The 24,792-nt window shown below is 38.7% G+C and overlaps 1 protein-coding gene across 1 annotated transcript in view; it reads left to right on the top strand.

Annotated features, from left to right (window-relative positions):
• CNTNAP5 (contactin associated protein like 5) overlaps nt 1-24,792 on the top strand; it is a 279,536-nt gene that overhangs the window by 197,417 nt on the left and 57,327 nt on the right. Inside the window, exon 13 of the mRNA XM_018072602.1 lies at nt 3,173-3,373. Coding sequence (XP_017928091.1) covers nt 3,173-3,373 — 201 coding nt within the window. The remainder of the gene's footprint in view (nt 1-3,172; nt 3,374-24,792) is intronic.

Raw genomic sequence — 24,792 nt, forward strand, 5'->3', positions numbered from 1 at the left:
TTGTGCATCTGTGTTGTGTTGAGCCGCCCGCCCATTTGATCTGAGGTTTGCTTGCTAGTGGCTGTTACTTTCCTTTCACTAGATCAGTGAGACAAACATAGATCTTTTTTGAGAAGCTGAACTGATGGTTACTTTTACTTCAAAGATGAAGCAAAGAGGGAAACTTTGAAGTGACTAGCAAAGCACAGATCTAATCTGTGGAAGTTTTAAGTGTAACAGATCAGGCATGTGTAGATTAGGAAATCTCTGAAATGTAACTCCAGGATTCTTTTCATCTGCTATAACTTTTTTAACTCCATTCTGAAGTACTTGCTAAATCACAATTAATTTGAGCACAGAAAGAAACTTAATTTGTTTTTTCCTTTTCCCTGTATAAACTGGAGGATGGAAAACAGGTTAGCTTATTTCTAAAAGATCTAAATGCAATTCTTGAATGTCAAAGTTTAGATCTCAGAGGGACAGCTGAGTGCAGCTGTAATGATAACAAGACTGTGAAAATTAATGAAAAATCATAGAGGAAAATATGAGTAAGACCTGTCACATTGCCTGTTCAACACACTTGTTAATGAGTGCTTGCTGCTAATATATCTGCTGATGTCTTATCCAACCTCATTTCAAACATGTCAATTAATTAAATTTCCAATGGTTTTTGAGAAGACAGTTTTATGCTATGCTATTTTATTAAGTTTTTCCTAGTAACCCTTTTTTGCTTCTAAATTACTAGATGTTGATGCTTTTGACTTTTCACGTACCCACACAACACTTTATCGGTGCACAACCTGGAAAGTACATTAGTGTTAACCACTGAAACTCTAGCCTTAGGCTGCTGTTCTTCCTGAGCAGCACTGTAGTCACTATTGTAAGCATTGATTTGCATTGCATTTTCTTAAAATTATGTTAAGAACTCTCAGCAGGGAAGTGCTTCTGACTGTCCACCTGGAATTTAGCAAACAGTTTATTCCATCATCTCCTGGTTTTATGTCTCACATTATCAACAATTTAGTGTTTGTCTTTTTGGTAGATATTTCAGTTAAGGCAGAGGTTAAACTTCTACCAGATTCAGTGAGAGGAAAGTTAACTCATCCTCAACTGCTTCTGAAAAATCTACTCTGTTCTTGTCAATATTGCCTCGAGAGAACAAAAGAATAGAGAGAGACTGGCTGATAAGAATCACTACTTCAAGATGTACAAGATGTCTGTTACAAAGTCATTGAATTATATTGTGTTGAAAGCAATATATGTGCAGGATTGTAGAGGGTAAAGTGTTGGCTGTGATTACAACCACTGGGACAGGCATTACAAGCAACAAATTGTAGTATTTCTTATGACTTTAATCTAACTTTTGTGTATCACACATTGCAACAATGTTTCTTTGAGCTCAAATTCAAAGGATCCACAAGCAGCATCGTGAAGTCAATAAGAACCACAGAATTGCAGATCTATGAGCAAACTTTCTGTCTACCATGACAGAAATTATGAGAAGGTTGTGAGTGAATGTGTGGTTTACTCTGTGTAAACTGTTCTTACAGTTAATGTCAGTTAATTTCTCTCTAACTTGCACCATGTCTTGGAACAAACCTCTTTAAATAGTCTCCAGATGGTTGTTGTTACTTGCCTGTCATCTGAATGCCTCCATAATGACAATTCATTAAATCATCTCAGTGTCTTTGCACAGATAGTCCATTTAGGATTTTTATACACCTATTAGCATTCTGTTGAACTAATCTGTTGGATATTTGTAGCTCAACGAAAAATACTTCGACTGCAATGCCTTGCAGTGGGCACAGAGCTACTGGGCTCATTATGCCAGTGTATTGGGGAGTAACTGGATAGCTCATGCTCTGCAAGAACTCAGGCCAGGTAATCTGGTAAAACCATCTGAATCTTTAAATGCACAGTTTTTAAGATCAGCTTAGAAAAGATCCTATTCAGTGTTATCTAGGATTTCAAAGATGAAGCTTAAATAACAAAATAGAAATCTCTTGCCTCAATCTCGCCTCTTCCTCTGTAACTGTCTGTATGTTTCTGCAAGTGAGATTGAAATCTCCCTCTCATCAGGTGATAAGAAATTACTGCCTTAAATTTTTGCCCTCTTGATATCTTGTATCCTCCCTAGGCAAGCAGGGTCTTTGATAAAGAGGGAATTTACTGGATGTGACTATTAGTAATAGTGTGGGGCACATGCAGGGCTCAGTCCTGTGAATCCTTGTTGAAGAGTTTGCCTTTAACTCCAGGCCAGCTCAAAAACCAGATGTTCTAGTTGTCCTTACTACCTTGCTTATTGCTATCCCAGAACCAGCTGAGGAAAAACCTGCCTGCTAAGCTGATTGCTCCTAAGTGTGATGTTCTCATTATCATGCCAACCCCAATGCTGGTCGTGAGCTAGGTTGTAAGGGTGCAGGTTGTGCTTAAGCCTACATTCTACTTTCTCTCACTTACAAAATCCCTTGCTCTGCCAGTAAATGTAATGAAGGAAATGAGAATGGGCTCACCAGCATGGAAAAGCATCAATATTTAGTTAACTACAGATGCCGAGTCATATGGTGTTCTGTACCATCATCCAAGTAGGACATCACTCAACTTATATGTAGAAAAATCAGAACTGAGTAAAATGAGTGATCTGACTTCCAGCTGGGCGGTAAGAACATACTCAGTTTTAGCTTTCTGGCAAGAAACTGCTTTCTGATTGTGGTGAGTTTGTGCAAGATCATCAGCTGCAGTTCTCTACTTCCATTTATTGTTACGACAGCATGGACTGTTCTCTCAGGTACAGATATGTTTGCAAAAGATGACTGTTACCCCCATGAGCCATACTATTATGTCTTTTCTCTCAGGGATAAAGGTAGCTGAAAGGTATCTAATTTTATTCAGATACCTGGCAATAGAAGATGCTGAAGATCTCCTGTGGTTCCCGGGAAGCTTGTAGGTTCTCTCTTGCTCAGCAGGCACCGTAGTGTTTGAGTTGGTTCAGGGAGAAACATCTCTGTGGGTCACGTTGACCTTTAATGAAGACCTATTGGTCTTCATTACAGAGTAACCATTTTGGAGCCCAGGGTCCTGCTGATACTCTCTTCAATGCAGTAAAACATTGGATTTCAATTGGGTTTTTGTTCCCGGCTTGTTGAAAGGGTTTGGCTTTTAACTTCCCATTCAATCATTTTTCATTTAACAGAAGATAAGATCTGGACTGCAGTGCAGCACAACAGCACAGGGCTAACCAGAGTCCAAGGAGCTGACCGGGAGAAGCCGTACACCATGTCCTTCAGCTACAACAGCAGCGCGGAGCAGCTGGAAGCCGTGATAAGCAGTGCAGAGAACTGCGAGCAGGAGGCAGCCTACCACTGCAAAAAGTCACGTCTCCTGAATACCCCGAGTAAGTGCCACGATCCCAAATCTTTCCTTCTTAACTCTTGTTGATTGCACAGCAGGTACAGGCCACACTGCAAGTGAAGAGAAGAAAAAAAACAACCAACCAAACACAAAATTAATAGTAGTAATATAGAATGGAGTGAAAAACCTTTTAATTTCTTGGATACTTCTGTGCAGTTCTTGTCCTCTGGTGCAAGAGTGTATGAGCTCTGCAGGGGAGTTTCCAGTCCCTAAATTCATGTGTGCACAGACCCTGAAAACTTCTACAATGGAAAGTGCTGCCTAGAAACCACAAAAACTTTATTTACCTGTTGGCAAAGAGATGTGCTTATTAATTTACTGTTTCTATCTTTATATTAAATATAAAAAGTACCCAAATGCTTCCAGACTATTAATGTTATGAAGGGGAGGGGTGTACCCTCTTCCGAGAACCACAGCCCTGAAAATGATGTTTAAGTACAGTTTGGTAGTACAGTTTCTGGACCAAAGCTAGCTTTGCCCTTGCGATAGAAGGAATACATAATTTGCCCTGACTTAATGCAGCAGAAAAAAGGAAGCAGAAGATCTGATCTATTTGTGTTTCTCTGCAGTACCAAATTTCCAGTGGCTACTCTGAATGTCTGCCTTCTACTCAACTCTGATGTCAGAATTTTACATTTACTTATCCAGAGAGATGAATGACATTAAGGGCAGGCTTCCGACTGTCTTCAAAGTCTCCTCTGGTTACTTGTAATGTCTGTATGGTCCTGGTGATTCTTTGATTATTAGCAACTCTTACATTTGTTAGTAGTGTAGAAGACATCCCACGGAAAGCCTGAAGGGGACCTTGCAATGGGATTTCCTATTGTGTTAAAAACACATTGCCTAATGAGATGTATCAAAAACCCTCCTGGTTTCAAAAAAGTTACTATAACACTGAATGTTTATGGATCCAGTAATCAGATGCCTTACAGTCAGTTTACTTTTAAAAGCTGTGAGTTATGTCTTTTGTTATTATCAGTTTTACCAGCCAAGAACTGCTTGTATAGCTAATTTTTTTTTAAAGAATGAAATGTTAATATCAGCACTCAGGGTAGAGCACAAAGGGAAAACAAAATGCAGGCATACCTGCTCATAAAGAGGGGGAATTGATGTCTTACACATGCTTTCAGTGTTGCTGACTTCCGTATCCCACACCACAACTGACATGTTATAAAGATAAAATTCCACAGGAATTATTTCAGAAATGTTTTTTTAAGGATGACCACCACAGTATTAGAGCAGGTCTGCATGTGTTTTGATTTTTGCACATTCTGTGAGGTATTTGGTCATGTGTATGCAGGAACATACACTCTGAGTGTGTTTTGAGACACCCCTTGAATGTGGGACCTCTCTAAAGCTAGGGACACTTCTTAAGAATCCAAACCTTAGTAAAAAAAATAATTATAATCTTGTGTAAATTGACAGTATGCAAACTGTCCATCTTCAGGGCTAAAGTTATCAAACAATAGGCAGACTGGCTAAGATGGTTCCTGACAGGCAGCTTGTTCTCCACTTGTCAAGGACCAAATTTGTGACTCAGATCCTTCAAAGGAGAGGACGTGGGGATGGTGTCCAGCATTCTGACTTGCGCCTTTGCAGTTGGTATAGTGCCACTGTGGTCCTGACAGTTGGCCACACAAGAGTTACACAACTCATTACTATTTACAACAACTTCATCTGAGAGATAATAATAATAATAAATAACAATCCAGTGCTGCACATGTGGCAGACACTGCCATTTTTTTCCTCTTTTTTTCTTCCTTTTGTATACGTTATAATTACACTTACAATTTTTCGAATTTTCATCCTGAACTTTCTCAGTATTCTAATGTTTTAAGTTTGGCAAGTTGTGGAACGTGCTCAAAAATAAATTGTTTCAGTCCTTGAAATCACAAAATAAGGGTAATTTGTTCTTAGCTGAGTATTAAGTATTTTTAAATGTTAGAAAGGCATTGCTTTCCTCAAAGTCTTAAAAGCTCTATTAATTGATGTTAATTTTAAGGTGAACTGCTAGTATATTATAGAAGAGCCTAGAGACCCAGGTGTCTTGAAGAACTCTAAGACTTAAAGAATTTCCGCTCCTAAAGTTGAATATGAGCTACAAGTGTGAATAACTTTAAGGTATTTTGCTGGACTCGCTGCAGAAGGTTCTCATCTGTGTTGTTTATATCCAGAAATGACTGGAGGGAGTTTGATTTGGGGTCAGAGCAACAGAACAAAGATCAAAACTCTTGGGTTTTGTTTCTTGATTTGGCCTAGGCTTTTGGATGCCTGAAGCACTACATTCTCTCTGTGTTGCCATAATGTGTAAATGCAGTTAATAAACCACACTTCAGATCTTCCTTCAGAAGCTGGTATACGATGCACACGTATTGATGACAATATTGCTTTCATAGGCCAGAAAGAAACGTTACCTGACTTAGTCCGGTTTGCTCAATATCACCTCTCACTAATACCTCTGGACTGAGCCCAGTGGTGAATGCTTGATGGAAAGGCATATCCCAGAGGTACATCTGATCTTGACAGAAAGCTATAAAATTTCCCCTTCCTTCAAGAAATCTAATCCATTTCTAAGCTTCCTTTCATTTGGTTGTTTGTTTTTTGTTTTTTTTTTTTTTTTAATCAGGGAGATGGAACACATGATTAGGATATTTCAACTAATAGCACCAACACACCAAATCTTTGTCTTCCGGACCTAAACACTATCGCGTTTCACAGAGAAGCAATAAAAAGAATTCTCTTTCCTCTTGCATTGGTAGTGTTACTCTCCAAAAAAGCTGTATGCTGTTACACAGTAATTTTGGCTTTCACAGCTTTGACATGGGGGAAAGGGACAAGCAAGGCACGCAGGACTGCCTCAGAGAGAAACCCAGGAAGGCTTCTGGATTACATAAAGTTGTTCCAGTTTATATCAAGGAATTTGTCTTTCTTCTCTTTATATTCTCTCTTGCCCTGAAGACACAGGCACATCCCCAGCGGGTGTGATTGAGCGTAGTATCCCCATTGAGTTACTTGGATTTACATCTGCAGTGTGTCAGACATGCAATCTGGCAGTTGGCAAAGGAGTTTACTCATCTCCACCTCCTGCTGTCTGGAACAGCCTTATCAGTTCTCACTGTCATAGTATGGTTTAGCTGCAAGCATGTCTTTGAAAGCAAAAATTAAATTGCCCTGAACTGCATTTTTGTACATCTCTGCCATCAGACAGATTTTAAGAAGGTTTGTGAACATCAGAGTAGATGTCTGTTCATCAAAGAAAGAGCTGGCTTTCTTATGGTGCTGGCAAATGAAACTTATATGACCGGTTATTGCAAGTTTCTCATGACTTTTCCATATCTGTTGGAGAGACACACAACCAGAGCAAATCTGACAGTTGGCATTAATTAGGAAAGTCATCCACACTCTTAGGAAAAGATTGCAGACTTTACCACCACCTTATCCTTAGATGTAGAGACCAAGTCAAGCTAAGAGGAGAGGAGGGGGGTGGGCAGGAAGCTTGGGCTACCTCTAAATGTGCTGTCTGTGTTCTGAGACTATGAAAAGAAATGTAGCCCCCTAGGTCTTTGATTTCCTTTCTTTATGGAGCATTTCAGGCAATACCTAGGAAAAGAGTATGTGTGCAAGGGTAGATGCTTGTGTGCCCATGCACGTTTATTAAACTGTTAACATACAAGATGTTTGAAGGTATGAAAACACTTTATTAACTGAGTAAACCCTTGGATCTGACTGAATTTGCTCAGTTTTCTGGAAGCAGTAGATGTATTCAAATGCTTAACATTTGTGAATCTGCCTCACATCCACCTTATCAAGGACTTAGCACTGACGGCTGTATCAGTGGCAGGATAGCTTGCTTTACAATAGTTGGCTGACAGTCTGTCAAGTTCATAGTACATTTATGTAGGCAGGGACTGAGAAAAGATCAGTCCTAGAGCAAAATCAAATAAATAGGAATGTTTGTAGGTGGTGGGGTTTTCCTGCCTTCTTCTTTATTTTTCTCTTTCTAGTAGAATAACAACCTCAGGCTTAGATTTCAAGCATCCCCCCTAAGCTACTCACCTCTTTCCTGATCTTCCTGCCTATCCCTCTTATGGTCTGTCAAGTCCCACTGTTACATGACTTGTGACCAGGTTTCCATCTCCCCTTCTCCCCTTTCCCTCCCAGCTAGTCCCATATCTCAGTGTCAGGCTGCACCATGTGCCATCACGAGCTCTGTGACCCCTTATGTCAGGCATCTGTTAGCCCTCACTGGTGAACCACTGCATTTGCATTTTGTAACTCCCTATTAGAGGGAAAGATGTAGTGCTACCTCACAGCAGGGAACATGTCCTAATTTCTGAATTTGGACTTAAGATTTAATTCTGCTGCTCAGACAGTTCAATGTCTTTCAAGCTCTAGCCCTGTATGTTGCTAGAACTCTGTCTGTGCACACTCCCTCCTTGGTCCCATATGAGACCAGTGATGTCAAAGCTGCTAAGAAATGTCCTTCAGGGTCCTGCCTCCAATAGAGGCTGCTGGAGAGATGCAGCTTAAGGTGAGAACACAAGTCTGGTGTCTTCAGCACATCCCTCAATATGTCCCCATCACCCACCGTTGCTCAATTAAGGGCATTAGAGTTTATGCTATTGCCAATCCCTTTTAGTATCTACTATGGATCTGTTTTTCATAAACTTATCTAATCACATTTTGAACTTTATTATGCTGCCTGTCTCTGTAACCACCTAAGAAAGCAAGTTCCAAGAGTTCCTCACTTGCTGTTTTACAGAACTACATTTGTGGGGTTTTTAATGTGGTTTTGACTGCTATTTTGCTCAGTGCAGTGAGTTCTTGTATTGCAGTATGCAGTGAAACAGAGTTTTGTGCTCATCCAGTGTTTTTACAGTGCTCTTACTCTTCTTGGACTTTCACTAGCTCTAGTATTTTTTTTCAACTGAAGTGCCCACAGTTTTTGAGATGTGGTTTGCACCAAGGTTTCATATAATAGGGACACCACTTTTTAGAGCAGTGTAAATCTTTATGGAGAAAGGAGTGTGAAACCTGGATTCTGATGAATCATTTTACGTAGATGTATCATGAGGTGATCTCAAATGACCCATAACAAGCAGTCATTTACCAATGGGGTTTTGCTCACTATTATTTTATGCCTTTTAAGTATAATTTCCAATTTATCATTCCAGGGACTTTAAATTGCTATTGCACTACCAGGGGACTATTTGTTCTTGCACAAAATAACTTTAAATTGTTATTGCATTACCAGAAGACTATTTGTCATTGCACAAAATAACACAGAACAGGGCAGTCCGCCCTCAAAAAGTGGCTCATGTTGAAAGGAGTGGTGGGTAGGTGGTAGGTGTAGATTGTATGCAGTGATTATTCTTGAGTAAGTAGAATCCCTTTCTTGACTGACTTGCCATCTGTGTGTCCATCACCATACCTTGTCTCTCCCCTCCAAAGTGGCCGTGCTGACAGCTTCTCTCACAAGCACTATTTTAGATAACTTGTGCTGTATTTAGAGACTTTTTGAACAGAGTTCACCATAGCAATGCCACATACTCCCTTATTTGGAGGGAGAGATGCAGAGGCCATTTTTAAAGATGCTATGTTGGTTTTAGTGTGCAGCTGATTATAATGCAGATGGTCTTAGCAGAATAAAAAACCTGTTTCATGAGTCAGGTAACTTGGCATCCTGCATGCATGCATCTGTGAGTAATGGAAATATCATTATTCCCATTTCTGACCCTTTCTTTCCCTTGCCCTATACAATCTCTCCAGACTGGCAGTGAGGTACAGTATGCTATATCTGCCAGGGAAGGAATAGCAGCTACTTGCACTACTTCTCATGCGGTCCTGTTGTGTTTCTCTGAGAGGGAAATGCAGCCAAGAGGCAAAATAACAGGAAAAACATGGGAAGAAATCCTTGCTCAGTCATACACTGAATGGATTCTAACTTGGTGGAAGGAAACTGTGTTCCCTCTTTGAACCCCTCTGCAGGTGAGGGCAGGCTTATAATGGTGCCTGGAGTGACACGAAAAGGATATGAGTCTCCCAGGATTGCTCCAATGAACACTAGAGCACCATTATCTGTGTTTTCTTTAGACACAATGTGTCAAGTGAGTTTAAAAATGCTTCTCACAGTGGGGACTGATAGAGTAGTGAGGAAGGAGCTTGTATGGGTAACTCCTGTTTGCTTCTATGGAATACATCCTCCATTCTTCTGCTGATGCTGGACATTTCTATTGCTTTTTGTGGTGGTTTGTTTGGTTTTTTCCTCCCTTGAATGTTTGGGTTTTTTTGTAAGTCTAAGGAGCAGTTTTGGAAAAATACTTTTTTTATTATTATTATTTTTATTTTTATTTTATTTTAAAAGACCTTCTATGGTTCATTTACAAAAGAAATTTGTCACTCCAAACTGAATAGATCTACTATGTTTTGCTGACATAGAAATGATCTTTTCCAATATAAAGGAAGCTTGACTATGAAGGCACATAGGACAGGTAAGTGTAATATAAATGTAGACAACAGATTTTGAGCCTGGATTCTGGAATTCATTGCATGCACTATTATTGGTGGTGGTGCAAGGAAGTCAGTGCTGTGAACTGATGCTGCAAGGTGTTTACTTAACCTCTGTAACCTGTTAGTTTGGGACTTTTGATCCCAAAAACCTCTAGTTTGGAGTAAAGTTGATAATATCTTTTGCTCAGCCTGTGACACCTGTGAGATAGTGAAGTGCTCCCAGCTGGGCAATGACAAAGCGTTGAGTTCAGGGAATTCTGCAGTCCAAATGACAGTTTGGAAATGGATAGTTTTATGACATGCACATGTATGACAGAACCAAACATGTCTTAATTATACCCCTGGCTTGACAAACTCAGTTGTATAAACTATTCATCCACAGAGTTTGAAGAAAAGAATTACAGGATTATTTCAGGCTATTCCAGCCAGCATTTCCTTAATTGTGAGCAGTGATAGTATATTTTATTTTTATTTTTTTTTAGTTTGCAGGACTCAGCATATTGTTTACAATTAATAAATAATGGTGACTAGAAACAAACAGCTAATCCATGGTTTGTTATATTAATGAGTCATTAGCTATGACAGCAACCTGTCCACTATCCAAGAAAGAAAGCAGGATTGCTGCCTGAGCAGAAAATTGTTCCTTCTCCCTCATTAGAGCCGCAGTGGGGAGTGTGTTCTCATCACACTTCCCTTTGTCTGCTTCCTTCAGCTGTCTTACTTTGAGCATCTTGGACTCAGACTGTCTTACTGACATTAAACTAATTTCTCTGTATAATTTGGGTAAGTGCATAGAATCTTCTGATTCTGGAGAATAGCAGATTAAGTCACAGAGGTGGAAGAGTTCTCAGCTGACCTCTTCTACTATTATGCCACATGAATGGAGCAATAGTGATTTACATTTCTATTTACATTATTTTTTAGGATAGAAAAGCATTTGGGGCTGTAAACTCTCAGTTTTATGGTTGTTTTCAGTTCATTTGACCCCTGTTTTAAAGTATGTTCCCAGTAAGGCACTTGCAGAAAATCAGATGGGATGGAACCCCTATGCTTTGATTTTGTTTTAATTGGTCTGACCTATCCAGGAAAAGAGAGGTGTTAATAGGCTATACACAAAATGATCAGTGGCATAACTTATTCATATAGTGCACATAGAAGAAAATGTAAGCACGTGGAAAAAGGAGTCACATTTTTACTCTGTATAGATTAAGTTAGAGCTCAGATTCATTGCTTGTTAATCTGAAGCCCAGAAATTTTACCCCCATTACAGTGTGAAGATAACCTATGGAAAATGAATTTTCTGTATTTGAAAGTGTGAAGGCAAAGACAGGAGAAAAGAAACAATGAGGATCAGCTGAAGGCTATATTTTGAGATTACTTCGTGCTTGGGATTCAAATAGCAGTGGAATAAAAACCTTCTTAAAGTAAAACATTAAATTACTCTTATATGAACTTTCTGGTGTTAAAGGGAAGCATAAAAATAGCTCTTCTAGGTGTCTGCTAAGAGTAAGCAAGCTTGGAGTAAAAGTCTCCAGACCCTGGGGAAACAAAGGTGTGTAATTCTTCCACTGCCAAGAAGCATGTTTTTTTTGAGAATTGTTTATATGCCCCCAACTTGGACTGATTTGCAGAGGACTAGATTTCGCTGAAAGTTGACAAGTACCTAGAAAGATGTGGTGACCTGAAAGAAAATAACACTTTAAAAACCTTCTTTAGAGAAGCTTTTTTGATATCTGCTGGGCCAGAAATTTTGAGAATAAAAAGGAAAAAGCTTTTGAGCCTGTTTTTTTTCCAAGCCCCTTTGATAGGAGAAAGGCTCAGACTGATTTAGCCAAGGGGTATATTCCCACATGAGCTGTCCAGGACTCAAAGGAACACCAAGAGCCTTCTTTGCACTCAAGAGCAGAATTCAAAAGTCCCAGAAGAAGACTTTTTTTTGGTTTGTTTTTTTTTTTTTTTTTAACATTAGTGTTTAGAAAGGTTAACCAATTAATCTATGTAGTTTTCCTCTACAGGTAGATTTCTTGGTTAGCAGCAACTGATGCCAATTTGGCCTGAAACTGGTATGGGCCATTAGATTAATTTGAATGTACCACTCTAAAACCACTGGCCAAATTCATGCAGCCACATAAATAACCTTAAGAAGAGTATTTCCTCCCAGATGAACACCTCTGAAGTCTTGTACTCCAAGTGTGGGATTTATACAGGTACCTCTTGTGCCTTGCCCTTCTGCTACTAGGGGAAGAGTGAACTAGCTGGATCATTATCAGGTCTAGTGTAAGAGGAGTAGTTTTACTCTTTTTGGCTTTGAGCTAAAGGCTTTTTTTACATTAGCATTTGTTTTCCTCCCATTGTCACTGTGATTTCAAGCTCTCAGATTTTATCCACATGAAACTACTTTGTTGTGAGGCACAAGTTTAGGGGTTGTTTTTTGGAGAGAAATCTTTATGACTGAAAGCTAATGTAACATCAGAGGGTGAGATTCTAGGACAAGTGGTCTTCTTCTGAAGTAGGCTCTGTTTCAACTCCCTTTGGCTTTTTTTCTGGCTCTGAAAAGTCAGTTTGATCCATTTGTTTTGCCACTGTAATATCTGTCGCCAAGCAGGGAAAGGTTCTCCTGCAATGAGAATTTTTCAAGTTCTGTTTTGTGGTCCTGTTTCCCAGAGTCTCCGTGTTCAAAGCAGCAACAGTTTTCTAGGTCACTTTCTTCCCACTGCACACTTGTGTTCTGAATTCAGACAAAAAGATTGTGTTACATTTTGTTTACTACCTCTGTGAGCCACGCTAGGGCCACCAGTCAATCTGCAGAACATTAGAAGTACCTACTTAATAGAAGCAGAATTTTATTGAGTGAATAATTACATCCTGTTACTGCTGAAGTAATCACCCTAGATACAACCTATGCCTCCAGAGGGAGGTATGTTCTTCACAAAATGCCACCCTGGACAGTTCATTTTACTTCTGTACAAAGCTCCAGAATCTGTCTGACCATATTGTACTACAGGTTTTCATGTTTTCAGAGGATGAAATTTATGTTCCGTGAAATATGCCATTGCCAAAATTAATAGGTAAATGAACAAAGTGAAACAGACCATTAGAACCACTATAATATCATAGTTACTGGGTTGTGGCACAAAAGCAGAAACTAATGGGTAAACATAGCCATATTATAGCGACAGGAGCCATCAATGTGCAGTACACAACTGTGGTTACACAATGGTAGGCAGTCAACCATTATGAAATACAATTTAGCAGCCAGGCCAGTTGCAGGTAATCTTGCTAAGAACAATATTTCCCTTGGCTACTTTCTTTTAGTTGATAAATGTCAACTATTTTCTGCCCGTCCTACTAGAATTTCATTTCAATTTCACAATTTTCATAATCCTTTTTTTTTAATATTACTCTGGACTATGATACTGAGATTTTTTTCTTTGTTCCTGAGGCATGAACAGATTGTTCCTGAATATTCATGCAAATAGGAATTCAGCCAAAGGCCTTCAGAGTAAGTGTTCACTGTAACACCTTGAAGTCTTTTTGATGCCCTTGTCTTTATTTCTACTCTAAAACAATGCTTCATAATTTTAAGTGAACACTCAAACAATGTCTAATCAAGATAAACAATTCATAGACTGAATTGTATTTGTATAACATGATTAAAAAGCTTTGAATAGCTAACATAATCATAACGTTCTATTAATGGGCAGGGTGAGAAAAGCTACAGTAACGAATGATTTGACTAAAAAATTACAAAGCTCAAAGATATGCAGGATCAGTTCCACTGGATTCAATGTATTTATAAGGATTTAGGCAAGCAAGATGCTGGATTAACTCCTTGGTTATTACATCTTTCATTAAATTCCACTTTAGTCTAAAATAAACTACAAAATACAGGAACGTTTTAAAAATTGAGATATGTAGAGAAGTTAACAAGTTCATCTATAGTTGTTAGTGCAGTATTTGCAATCAGCATCTAAACACTTAAGCGCTGATAGATTGAAAAAGACAGTACTCTGTTCTTAAAATAGAGAGGTGTCCCCCACGCTGTTGAGGAGAGGGGGGTGGAGAAGTGTCTTTCAGCCTGGTTACTGGAGTGGTGCAATATAAATTAGAATACCATCTCTGGCCATTTTCTGCAGCCAGGAGAGGGATTGATGCAGGAGCTCCTCCAGATCGCTGTGCCACTCAAGGGTTTACTCATGCAGGAGGACTTTGACAGTGACTGACTAAAATAGATTCAGAACTGCTTTATTCTGCTGAAGTGTTTCAAAGTAGTTGGAGCACAGGAGAGAGTTGGGTGCTCAGTTGTTTAGCTTTCTGTCAGAGGTTTTCACTCCATGCATATGCAAAAATTAATCAGTTACTTTGTTCTTAACTGAGCAAGATTTTTCGAGGGAATATGTAGCAGGGAATTGAGTCCTAAAAATAGACTGTTACAAGGAAGGCCAAAAGGGTTAAGAGCTAGCCTAAGCAACAGCCAGCATTGTTAATTGCATTCTTGGATGGCAGGCAAACCAAGAGTTTCTCTACACAGCAAAATAAAACTCTGTGGAAGTCATATATGTGTAATGCATGTAATTTAACATATCTTTCTACAGCACATAAGTGTTTCTGTACAATTCAGTACAATTCTGTACTGAATAATATGTGAATTTCCAAAACTACTGACACCTGGTAAAATAGTTGTACCTGAGTTTTGATCTGACACTAGTTTTTACTGAGTAGATCTCCTTTATTGCTTTTACCCACAGAAAAAACAAAGCCAACTGAGGTTGCAAATATGCAAGTAAATCTTGAAATTGTAGTCCTCAAAGTCCTGCTTCCATTTATCAAGAGAATGCTGTCTTACTGTTACTAAATGTGAGATATTGCTATGATGAGTGTAACCTATGACAAAACAGTGAAAACTTGAATACGTTAAATGCAGAATTAGGTGACTAGTTGAGTGATAATATATTACCTAACCTAATGAAAAGACATTACCTTTGAATAATGGACCAAATCGTAGATTTAATTATCCCGAGGCAAGGTAGTGGGTGCTTCATGCAGACAAGGTCAATTACCTTATCCAGAAGAGCCTGTTTGAAGTGTGTTATGAATAATTCACAGACATAGAAATTAGCTCTGAAAAAATGTCCCAACTATAATGTGGTGAAAGCATTCAATTTCTTTTTTAATGTATTTAAGATAACACCCAAAGGACAATTATGGCTGCTTAACTGTGAGACTCCTTAAATGACAAGGAATGACAATTGTGTGGTCAAATTCACATTATTGAATTATGCAGAAGCGGCATTGCCATCATGGTCTCATCCTGTCAGGTCACAAGTAACTGATTTCAAACCTCATAGTGTATTTTTAAATGCTAAATGAAATTCGATCAAAGATTGATTAATTTATTAATGTTTCTCAATAGAGAAGACCCAGTTGTTACTGTACTAGCTTTGTTTACTTTGTTTGTTCGGGGCTTTTAGTTCTTTGACATTCTGGTGTGAAAACAAAGGTCCAGAGTGGTCGAATCATTTTTATGATTTTGGAGAGTCTGACAAACCCAAAGGTGGAACCACTGGTATGAGCACTAAATTGTGCTGTTTCTAAGACAATATTGTTCCAATCTAGGACTATTTAGCATTAGAGTTAAAACAATGATAGTAGCCATGGTAGCAGAATGCATACTCACTTGACATATGGTGACCTTAGGTGTGAATTAGAAACGCAATAAACCTCTAAGTCTGGGGAATAACATGCACTCTCAGCATATTTTGATTCCACAGGCAAAACAATAACCTTAGCTTTCTCTCTTTGACTTTGCAATAAGTGGTAACGGCCAGGGGAAATCCCTCAGGGGCCGCAGTTTTCTAAGATGCCTGGCAAGAAGATGACTAATTCATCAGGTGCCTCAGTTTAAGTGCTGAAATGTAATAGTGACATTTCATGGCCTTTGAGTTTACTTGCTTTATTTGCTTGAAAGAGTGAGTTCAGCAGAATTTTAGAGGGTGCTATAGAATTGTGTATCTAATGAGGCATACAGCTGGCCTGGGCCTGTTTCCAGTCATGTCAATGTCAAGAATCCCATTTAGTTCAGTAGGAACAGATCTGGTACCCTTGGTACTTTCAAAGGATGGTTTGAATAGAGGAGGATAAAAATTTGCCACAAAGTCCATTTACAAAACAAGCTGCTAAAATATTTGATAAAGTAGGAAACCACTACAAAGAGATAGGAAAGAAAACTTCCATTAAAGCAAGCATATTGAAAAATGTAGTTTTCTGTATGTAGATGGGGGTTTTTTTGTATTCTCCATCATCCATCTTTCCTCCAAGGATCAATTCTCCAAAAAAAGCTCAAGAATTCTCTTTCCTCCCACTTCACTCACTCATTGGCCTCCACCCCAGTGTTTTCTGGGAGGACTTGATAAAGACTAGTCTGAGCCTAAGAGACTTGCTAGCTGATGTTCTTATTTGCATGCATGAATTTGAACAGATGTTTACATAGTAGCGTTAAGTAGGCCAGCTGTTTTGGAATCATGTATTTCATTTAAAGTAAAGCTGTATGGTTCAAACCTTTACTCAACTATGGAAGAGAAAAGAAACCTAAAGGCAAAAACATTTCTTCCCCTATTAGGAGGTGGCTTCATTTATGCATGTCAGTTTTCTGTATCTCTGAATTTACAGCATAATACCAACAACTCTTACCTAAATCTCTGGGCATTTGCACCTTATCTTGACCAGCTGAACTCAGATGGAAGAAAATACAAAGCACAACATCAGCATTGAAAAACATTTTTTGACTTAGGGAAGAAAAAAAGTACTGAGACAAGAGGAGGGGAGGGAAGTTATCACTTTTCTTTAAAAGAGGTTGCTTATTGCTGATTGTTTCTGCGGTCTGTTCTGTAATGAAGCATACATCAGGGTAATGTTTGCCTTTGCATTTGTTCTGCTCTTCAGATGAGAGAAAAAACATAATCCTTAGGAGTGTATTACAGCCATAAATATGTAACTTGTATTTATAAATTCCTTAATGTAAATCTGAGTAGAAATCTTTCATTATTATGGAGGTGTACATACTCATACAGGCATATGTGTAGAGAGAAAAGTTTGGTGGCAGTGGCTCTCATATATTTTTAAAAGAAGTTTTCCCCTCAGAGGTTCCTATTTTAAATACGAGTCTTGGGTTTGATCATCCATGACTTCATTGCCTGCCTCGCTGGACCTCCATGTCTTGAAAAGAAAGCAGGCAAATGATGTAGAGAGTTATATGGAAGTGATTGAGCCAGTTATTTTTTGTACAGCTGTTGAAGAACTCTAATGACATGTACTAATGTATACCCCGTCAAAATCCTATGCCAATCTGAAAGAGACTTACCTGCCTCAGTTGTATTGTTTCCACCCAAGCACTACCATCTGGTAGAGATGTCTGCATCTCTCCAAACCAGTAGTTGACAGGATTTGTATACTTGGTTTGAGGAAGTTAAGGAGCCTTACTGTTGGAAGGAAACATGATAATGTATGTGATGATCTTGTGGACTTTGATTCACAGCCTTGATGCAGCCCACAGAAATATTTGTCTCATCAGCTGTGGTGAAAGGCCTGTGGTAGAGGGTTACATTGTATGCAAAGATCTTGATTCTTACTTCATGAAGCTTGTAGATTATGGATTGGCTTCAATGCTGATTCTTTCTCTCACCATTAAATACAGAAGATACATAGGCCTGTTCTGCTTTTGGAAAGAGAGGAAGGACTAGGACTTCTCGTGGTTGCATGGTTCTCATTCTTCTGCAGCCTCTGCCCATTCCAGTATTGACCGCAGTGGTAAAGCTACAGCTGAGTTCTGCATTCAGCTGTAGGAGCAGAAAACCATCTTCAGCTGAATAATAATCTCTATTAGTGACAGTAGACCTGCTGAGCATAGCTGAGCAGTTCATATTCTATCCAGTACAGTCTGTGCAGGATGTAACACACCCATGTTTGTTACAGTTTTATAGAGAGATACACAGCAACCTGAGACCAATTAAATAGCAAAAACTAAATAGAAGATCAAGTTGAAAGATATAAACCTGTTGCTAACAGGCTGAAGAAAAGAGCTGCAAATTGATTAAGCAATTCCACAGAGAAGACAGATTGTTATCATCCTGACCTTTAAGGCTGTTCAGGATATATCAATAGAAGCATCTTCTGAGTACAGTGTTCTATGAATTTTTTCATTTACATTGTCTTGTTTTTCTCTTTATGTGCTGGCTTGGAGCCAGTTCATTTCATGGTCTTGCATATACATATGTTCTGCTACAGCTGCATTTTTCCAAAGTGCCCAATTTCACAGCACTCTAGCCTTCCTTAGGATGACAAATGGTGCCCCTGCTGCTCTGACCAACAAAACTGTAATTGCAACCCTGAGACACGGACAGCTGAACTAATGCCATGCTTTAGTTTGGGTATATCTTTAAGTTAAAATTTGACTGCATTTGTTTATTGTACCCGAATTTCCAATTCCACCACTTAAGACATTAACTGCTGACATTAATTGTAATATTGAGGAAAGCAGAATTACTCTGCAGTTGAAAGCAGTGTCAAATCAGCATTTATTTATTTAACATTACTCTGTAATGTATTGTAACACATCAGACTATAAACAAGTTTAATGAGTTGCAGTAATGTTTGTAGCCTCCCAAAGATACTGGAATGTAGTTCAACAAGTTGTTTGTTGTTTGAGGGTTTTTTGACAAAGAACTTAAAACTGGACTTTTTCCACTGCTGTGCTGGACTTCGTGATCATAGTAAATGCAACTGAGTGTTTTGCCAACTAACACGTTTTAGGAGCAAAAAACAATCCAGCTCAACTGGCCCTGTGAGATTTCAATTCAGTAGGGATGTGAAGAAAGAGTAGGAGGAGAGGCTTAGAGCATGGTTTATCTCTGCTTGTCCAAGCTGCCTTTCTGGCTCATAATTAGTGCAAGACTCAGAAATGTGCCTATATTTTTCTCTAAACTCTTTTCTAGGTGTGGGTGTCATTTTGTGGTGGTTTACAATGCCTGTCTTGTAGAGGACAGGAAATATATTGTGTACTCTGCACATGGACTTTTACAGGTGTTTAACATTATTTAAATATCTTCCTTTTTTGCCATTAAAAGAACCCAAAACAACAAAATAATAACAAAAAAGCCCTCTGGCTTTTTATCTAGAGCTTCAGGGAGCATGATACTGGATTTCCCTCTTACCAAAGATTCTCATTTGGCCAATTAATTTTACAGGGAACTTGAGATGTAACCTCATTTTCCAAAGGATTCTGTCCAAAACAGAAACACCATCCCAATAATATCTGAGAGTACTATTATCAGTTTTAGGAAAATCCTCTAATTTATTTAATTAGGGATTGGGACTTCAAAGTGTTTAGCAATATGTTATTATCTCTTCTAATTTATGTTCTATTAAGACTGTTTTTCTATTTTTATTCCAGTTCAGAAATTCAGCATATTTACTGATGATATTTTCTGATTTCTTTAAGATCAATCTAAGCTATGAAATTCAGTTGTTATCAGCCACTTACAGGAACCAGTTAATAGTTGCACTTCAGAAAGGCGCACTGTGGAAATGACATTGTCCTAACGACTTTCTGGTCAGATTCACTCCGTGTAAATAGATTTTATTCTCTAACTGTCAGCCATGCTGTGTTAACCTGGGAGCTGAAGGACAAGGTGTGTTCTCATTGCTTCATGAATCAATACTGCTAATAAAGATTCTCTATACCCAAATCTAGTTTTTATTATTCCTAGAAGCTGCCATTACAAGTACAATGGAAACAAAATTAATCTGTCTTTTGTGGAGGGTTGTCAAATCTGAAGACAGTCCATTTCAGTCACTAGTGACTGTATTGGTGAAATGTTAGAAGGGGTGAAAAAGCAATAATAAGGATCCTTTTCTCATTATTAATGCTGATAGTTAAAACTGCATATATAGGAAACAGTTCTGTTGAGTAAGGTAATTCCATTTTTACTCAGACACTTTTCAAAATAAAGAGAGGAGAAGCACTGTTATTAGCATATGTAGTTCCTCCCAAAGGACAGAGCAAAGATTGCTTTCCACAGCATGTTTTTCTGCAACTTATCCAGTCTCCTATTAAATGCCCCAAATGTCCCCATTTTATCTATTTTCTTTTCCTAGTTTATCAAGCTGCATTTTATCATGGGCAGGATCCAGCAAGCTGTCCGTGGCTTCCTGCAAGAATTGGATTCATCCGCATATTGATTCCACTCAACTTTACTCCAGCTTGCTTGTGTTCATAAACAATCAACCTGCTCTTAGTTATGCCCCGACTTTCAGACCACTATTAGGCCAGGCTGCAGCCCTAGGTATTTGGGGCTTTCCTGGTGAAAGGCCCAGGCTGGTAGGCAGGTGAGAGTACCTGAGCCTGGCAGCCGTGCAGAGCTGGGGGCTTTGCTGTACAGCTCCATGTTGTACCACACTGAGTGGATGAGGTGCAAAGTGCTGTAGGTAGGGTCCCTCTGTTACTCTTCGTCCATGCCCTGTCCCAAGAGCTTGAGCCATGACAATGCAGAACTCAAGATGGATCAAATATATAATTAATTTTTCTTTCTTACCCCCTTTGAAAATCAATCCTTCAGGCCTATATTTCAGTTGCTGCATACCTATGGATGCTTCTCTTGCCTGTCTCAGTGACAGCCAGAGTTTGTCTAAGGAATTCTCACATCCTGAACCTGTTTAAGAGGAGGGCTGGACAAAACAGTTTCCAGCCTCAACCATTCTGTCTTCCTGTGAACAGCTTGATGCTGAGTCAGTGCCAATCAGCACGACTACTCTGATTTTACTGAAACTGGATGCTTTTATACCAGTTACTGTATCTGGACTTTATTGTTCATGGAAAATAATAGTAAAAGAGAGAGCTACAAAGTGTTTCTTCCTAGAAGTCTTTCCTGGGATAGTTGCTTATAATGTAGTTTTACCGTTCTATGAAAGTTGTTTTCTCACTTCAACGTTTCCATGAATAATCGTTGAATACCAGGTTTTCTTGTGGTGAAATGATTGGTTTATGGTTCGATGCATCATTCACAGTCTTTGATGCTTCAACTATTCCCCTCTGTCCTCTGCAGTCTTATTTCTATGCTTTGAAATTGCTTTCATCTATGAAAACTTAAATAGCATTTAAGAACAAAAATTGCTGTGATAAACTGCTATTCTCACCTGGCAATATTTTATAAGGTGCTTTAGTTCAGTACTCTCTCCTTACCTTGTAGCCCTTTCACATCCATTATAAAATGCTTTAAAAAGTAAGTTCTAAAGAAGAGCTTATGATCTGTCTAAACTCATAAACTCAGTCATCTCTTCCACTTTCCTTCATTCCATGTAGGCACCTCAAGCAGTTAGCTCATAAGATAATGTGGGCGGGATTCAGTAGGACATTGAGAGAGTGGGCTGTGTTACTAGCTGCATACAGGGTGGCTGTAACTCTCATTCCTATTGTCTTCCTCAGGCCCTAGAAAGTCACTGAATGCTGGTCTGCTGCAGGTGCAGAGAACCCCACAAGAACTGGAATGACATGATCTGGTTTATCTTCTCTTTATTGGCCCACTAATTCAGCACCCACTACTACTTACTCTCACTGTTTTTATACTTATGCAGAAGAACTGATTAAGAATGAAAGACCTTTTTCTGGGCACTGTATTGAACCACCTCATGAGATGACCTTTCAGTGGAAATGGGTGAGAGGGTACTGGTGAATGAGGATGAGAATGAACACGTAGGAGCTGGCTGAACAGTGTCAGGGCAAGAAATGATGGCTTCATCTTATTGCCATTATTCTTACTGGCTATACGTACGACACAGGAAAAAAGTCCAGACATCTGCTGAGCAGGTCTTACTCCTCTGGCCCAGGCAGGGTCATGTTGGAACCCACTGTGGCTTATCCATGTTCATTATTCACTTGCAACTGAATCCCAGGCACTGATGGGTTTCTGATCCCAGTACAGAGTAAGGATGTGGCAGGACATGCACTGATGCCATAGACTTGTCTGTTCAAGCAATGCAAGGCTTATTTATCTCAATTTACCTAGAGGAATTAGGCTAAACAGAGAAATGGGAAAGGAAAAGGGGAATGAGGAAGAGGAAAAGGAGTAGAAAGCAAGAGGGACAGTTTCAAATTGAAGGTGAGCTGGAATGCAGAAAATAGAGGAAATGAGATAATTTTTTGGTTTCATCAGGGTCGGGTATCCAGTTCATCTTCAGCAAAACTGCTGGAGATTCAAAGCTGCTATTTTCTGTTCTGTCATTTGTCCCTAAAAGCTATAATCTTCTCTGCATTTTTGGTTTGGGTTGTTTGTTTGTTATTGTTGTTTTTCCTAACCTGCATGCCTTCAGCTCTTCGCATCATTTCTGTTGCTGGCTGAAATCCCACTTGCATCTTTCAGGAAACTTGTCACTTGGCCAGAAATTTATTGAGAAAACAACCCAGCCTGAGCTGGCAAAGGAGAATGCAAGTACTCATAATATTTTCAGCCTTTTTTGGCCTTCAACAGAGACATTCATGAGGCATAGAATTTTAGTTTGGATGTAGATTTAATCTTCCTCAGCATCTAAAAGTGTTTGGGTTTTAAATCCTTACGCCCATCCTCAAATCTGTCTCTCAAAGGGTTGATGAAGATTTTGCTTTTACTGAAATGCTGTGTGTGATTGCATAACTGTCATTGCAGCTAGCGGTTCTGTTCATTAGCCTCCTGTTAAATCTAGAAGAAGCAAAAATCCATGTTTATTTACCTTCTTTCTGCCCATTGTCATCTGTGAGAATATCTTAACAATTATATGAAGTACAGAGCGCACTGTGATAACAGCTGTTCCAGAGGCAGAGTGATTTCTCTCCTTAAGAGAAGCAGACAAATGCTGCTGCATGGGGGTTTTTTGTTGTTTGTCTTGTTTTTTTTTTTCTTTTTTTTTCTTTTTTTTAAAGCAATTACTTCAGCCTGGGACTCTGTGAAAGCAGTGCACCTTGGCAGCAAAGCTTAATAACGAGAAAAAACTGTCAGCAAAGTGCTGCCTTTCTTTCCCCTTTTCCTAACCAAATAGGAAAATAACAAAATAAGTCTGGAATGAGGGACAGATTTTGTGATTAAATAGATCTTGCCCAGGGAGTAGGTCCACTGGTATTAGCAGGACTACTTCACTTTCGGATAATTGCTCTAAATAAGGATTCTAGGACCCGACTAGAAATTGTAATCAAATTCAGTGAGAATCTTAGTAACATTGGGCAGCACCTTTGCTACTCAGTACAGAATGGTGATTGTCTTGCTGCAGGGTTTGACCTACTGTGATTTCCAGCACAACCATGTTTGCCATCTCTGAAAATTAGGGCAGTGGGTTAAAATTTTAAGAAAGAAAAAGGAATATAAAAGTGGCATAATTGCCATGAGGAAGTAAATGGCATTTACTCATGCCATTGAGTAAAAGGGAGGAAGTATTTGTTGGTCATTATGGCTGTACTGTAAAGAGGCACATGGAAGCAGAGTAGTATGGTACAAAAACAAGTGGGTACTTGATGGCTCACTGAGTAAACAGTGTTCAAAGGAACCATGTCATTGGGGACTCTCATTTTTTCCTTATTACATAAATGATTTTTTCCCAAGATAACATGCTCTTGAGTTACAAACAGGGTCGTTTGTGAAGTGCAGAGAGGGTAGGTATTGCTTCCATAATTGCCGAGGCAGAGCCACGAGACCCTCGCTGAGGGCTGTAAACCAAAGAGCAATTTTTTTCACTGTCATATGTCAGCACCCACTTCAAAGTACATGTGTAGCATGTACTGGTTAATACAGCACAACTTGAGTTCTCCCCATTTTGTGTTATTAGTATATTTTCCCCGTGGTGTGAGTTGTTGTTTAAACCAATACAGATTCTGAGTCATTAATACCACAGACTTCTTCACTGAACAAACAGCCTCTGAGAATGTATTAATTTTGTGTTTTCCACTGAATATGAAATGTTTCTCCAGTTTGTCCATTTCTTGTCCAGAATTATTATAAATATTTTTCTTAGATTTATCAAAACAGTATTTTTTTCCCTGTTGAAAGGCCAAAGTGGAAGAATTTGCTTTTACATCAATTTAATGTTAAAAATTCTAATATAAAAAGGCTATGAAAATGGTATAATGGAAAAAAATTAAACATGGGAAAACAAGATCTTGGTAAACCCTTGCAAAAAATACTGAATCACAGTTGTCCCTTGTTTTTGCTCTCTTACCCCTTTCTCCATTTATTCAGAGCCTTTTAAAAATTGATTAGCTGAGAGCATAATTTATACTCTGGATAGGCTTCTGAATTCAGTTATTCAGGTTGAAATTGCCTCATATACATGTGTATATATATACAGATACATGTATAAAAAATATGCTAGCTGCATGTTTCACATTGTTCAATATATCAGGTGATATATCAATATATCATTTGCAGAATTTGATATTTTTGGAGTAGTTGGTGTAAACAGACATTTTATGTTTTTGAGTACAGCTTCAAAGAATTGGGTTTGATTGCTCTATGCAATTCTACAATCAGTATTTTCCTAATTCTCACTAACTCTTGATATGTGAATCTTTCATCTTAGAAGAAAACAGCATGGATGTAAATTAATCTACATTTTCATCAGTAAAACTGATATATGTAAGTTTTAAAAAAATCAATTCTGCTTAACTTGGTTTGACTTTGGAAGAAAAAAAGAGCATGAAGATTGCCAAGAGAATGTTGTTTCAGCACAATGCGGTTTCAGCATTTCAATAGAAAAATGCAAATAAATTGACTCGATGTGGTGGTGAAAAAGACATTTAACTGACCTGTTTCAGAAACTTGGGTACCCCAAAAACCTTGGCTGTGTTAGGGGTATATAAGCGCTGTGTCAGACTTT

This window comes from Manacus vitellinus, unplaced genomic scaffold, assembly GCF_001715985.3.
Source record: "Manacus vitellinus isolate BGI_N305 unplaced genomic scaffold, ASM171598v3 scaffold_22_pilon, whole genome shotgun sequence".
In the NCBI taxonomy this organism is placed as follows: domain Eukaryota; kingdom Metazoa; phylum Chordata; class Aves; order Passeriformes; family Pipridae; genus Manacus; species Manacus vitellinus.